Source organism: Penaeus monodon, chromosome 9, assembly GCF_015228065.2.
Source record: "Penaeus monodon isolate SGIC_2016 chromosome 9, NSTDA_Pmon_1, whole genome shotgun sequence".
Taxonomy (NCBI): domain Eukaryota; kingdom Metazoa; phylum Arthropoda; class Malacostraca; order Decapoda; family Penaeidae; genus Penaeus; species Penaeus monodon.
Window position 1 is genome coordinate 16,312,259 of NC_051394.1, and position 3,523 is coordinate 16,315,781.

Genomic DNA, 3,523 nt, shown 5'->3' on the forward strand with positions numbered 1-3,523 from the left:
TATGGCGGGGTGGGTGTGTTTTGAGTATTAGAGTAATGCGGGGATTAATTAATGATAATAGTAATGCAAACATTGACCATAGAGATGATGATAATAGTAATGATAGTAATAACAGCAGTGATGATAATAATGATATTAACACTGATAATAATAATGACAATAATAAATAATAGGAATAATAATGATAATTATAATGATAATAACAATAATCATAGTAAGAGTGATAATATTATCAATTGAAAGAATGATGATAATAATAATTGTAATAACAATAATAATAACAATAATAATAACAATAATAATAATAATAATGATAATGGTAATAATAATAATGATAATAATAATCATTATTATTATTATTTACTGAATGATTAATAATATTAATCAATAATAATAATTTTTATTCCATTTGTTCCAATGGGTTATTCTTGGTACGACAGGCTGTTTGTTTCATTTTGCTTCTAAATTACCCCCTGTGTGCAAGGAATGGCCGGGGCTATAATCCACTGGCGGTGCGCGGGGACTGAACGCGGGTCAGCGAGATTGCCAGACGAGACCGTTAACACTGCACCACATACAAAAATAATTATAACAACAACAATAATAATGTTCATGTTGATGATTATAATGATAATGATAAAGATAATAATAATGATAACAATAATGATATTAATGATGATGATGATAATGATAATAACAATAATGATAATAAGAAAATAATGATAACAGTAATAACAGTGATAATGATGATGATTATGATAATGATAATAATAATTATAATAATAATAATAATATTAATAATAATAATAATAATAATAATGAAAAGAATGATAATAATAATAATAATAATAATGATAGTAATAATAATGATAATGATAGTGATAAGGATTATGATAATGGTGATAATAGTAATAACAATAATAATAATGATAGCAATGATGATGATGATGATGATGATGATGATGATGATGATGATGATGATGATGATGATGATGATGATGATGATGATGATGATGATGATGATGATGATGATGATAATAATAATAATAACAATAATAATAATAACAATAATAATATCAATAATGATATTAATATTAATTATAATAATAATAATATCAATAATAATAATAATGATAATAATAATAATAATGATAATGATGATAATAATGATAATAAGGATAATTATAATAATAATGATAATGATAATGAGAGTGATAATGATAAATGATACATTGTTAAAAATAATGAAAATGATATTAATAACAACAATAATGATTATAACATCAATAACGCTGATACTACAGTTATAGTTCTGATGAAATTATAGTGGCAGTCACACTAATAATGAATATTGCAACAGTAATCATAACAACAACAGCAATATCAACCCAATCCCAGGCGCATTTTAGCTACAAATCTTGATTTTGCTAGAAGCTCAGCCTCTGCAGCTTGATCAACCACTAGGCTAATTAATGAACTGATATCAAGATGTTAAAAAGTTGATATTGGAAAAGGTCACCAGGATAATTAATTACTGATATCAAGGTGTTAAAAGGTCGATATTGGAAAAGGTCACCAGGATAATTAATTACTGATATCAAGGTGTTAAAAAGTTGATATTGGATAAGGTCACCAGGACGTGCTTTCGGGAAATAGGTTTTACCCAATTTCACTGATTAATTAGTTATTCTCTCATTAACGACAGGGTGTTGGTATATTAGTATAAATAGATATTTTGATTGGTATAGGCATATATGGATATAGATTATATAAATATAGATATAGATAATGATATAGATATAGATGAAGATAAAGATAGAAATATAGATACGGATATATAGATAGATAGTGAGATAGATAGATAGATAGATAGATATGAATATACAGATACTTTCATATATGTGTGTACATATATGCCCATATGAAGATAGTTAGATAGATGGATAGAGATATACGAGTAGATACAGATAGATATAGATATACGAGTAGATACAGATAGATATAGATATATATAGATATAGTTACATATGGACAGATAGGTAGGCAGATATTACCAGATTGACAATCAATCAAAAATATAAACAAATAGACAGATTGATAGACAGCGTCATTCATTACCGTCCTACGAACTACAACTTATCGAGTGTAGAACCGCCTGCTTGGTCCCTCGCAGGGTGAAGAGCGTGGGCGGCGAGCGGCCCCGGAAACGCGACTGGGAGGGCGTGAACCGCGCCATGGAGGAGGCGAAGCGGCAGCAGGAGGAGGCGATGGTGAGCGCAATCATCGCCCGGGTGAAGCTGGAGTGCGCTATGGAGGGCGAGGACTGCTCCAGACGGGGCTACCAGAAGCACTGAGGAGCCGCCGCCGCCGCCGCCGCCGTCGCCGCCGCCGCCGTCGCCGCTCGAGCCCCGGAGCTCCTGAACAAGTGATATATGTAGCTACGTCGACAAATCAGGATGTGTGTGTGTGTGCGTTCGAGTACAAGTGAGCGTGACTGCGCGCGTGGATGCAGTCGTGGATGCAGAGACGAGAATTACAATAAGAAAGTGATGTTAAATCGTAAGAAAAGTATACTAAGACCACAGTGGAAAAAAAGCTGTTCAGATGGAAATGAACAAGACGAGTGATAGTGAAATTTCCTTTGAGGAAAAAAAACGAACAAAATGGCGATTGAAAAGCAAAAGCAATTGCCGGAGGCGAAAACGACGAAAAGACGCAGCCAACGGCAGTGTAAGTTGTTCTGACGTACAACGGACGACGAAACGCACAACGTCTCTAAAGGATCGCCGGGCGGGGGGGAGGCAGCGCCAGGCGGGGCAGGCAGCTCGCTCCTGCGGGAGGCCTCGGGCTAACGAGCCAGTGGCACCCTCGGCGGCACCCTCTGCTGGCCTCTGCTGGCACTGTCTGGAGGCGCTATCCTTGGCGGGTCCGAACCCTAGCACGAAACGTGACCAGAACACAACGAAGTCCGCGGGAGCAGCAGGGAGGACTAAAAGCCGACACTTGGATACACACACGCTCTCTCTCTCTCTCTCTCTCTCTCTCTCTCTCTCTCTCTCTCTCTCTCTCTCTCTCTCTCTCTCTCTCTCTCTCTCTCTCTCTCTCTCTCTCTCTCTCTCTCTCTCTCTCGTTATTTGTGTGTCTGTGAGTATATGCACATACACACGCACACGCACGCACACACACCACACACACACACACACACACACACACACACACACACACACACACACACACACACACACACACACACACACACACACACACACACACACACACACACACACAACACTACCACAGCTACTAATATCACGACCATCACAGCACTATTAATATCATCGCTTTCATCTTCACGGTAGTTACATATCTTCAAACTATCTTGATTATTTTCATGATACTTGGTTATCTCAAATCATATATCTAAATTTCATATATAAGCATATTTCTTTTATAAGCTTATGATAATGGGTGTGAGTAAAAGCAATTGTTTATTATCCTTAGGAATATCTAAAGCGAGTCGATT

General features: G+C 36.0%; 1 protein-coding gene across 1 annotated transcript in view; it reads left to right on the plus strand.

The window, feature by feature from the left end:
- The window catches only part of LOC119576632, a 13,880-nt gene extending 10,856 nt beyond the window's left edge, over positions 1–3,024 (plus strand). The window contains exon 7 of the mRNA XM_037924288.1: positions 2,174–3,024. Coding sequence (XP_037780216.1) covers positions 2,174–2,354 — 181 coding nt within the window. The 3' untranslated portion in view covers positions 2,355–3,024. The remainder of the gene's footprint in view (positions 1–2,173) is intronic.
- The last annotated feature ends 499 nt before the right edge of the window (positions 3,025–3,523 follow it).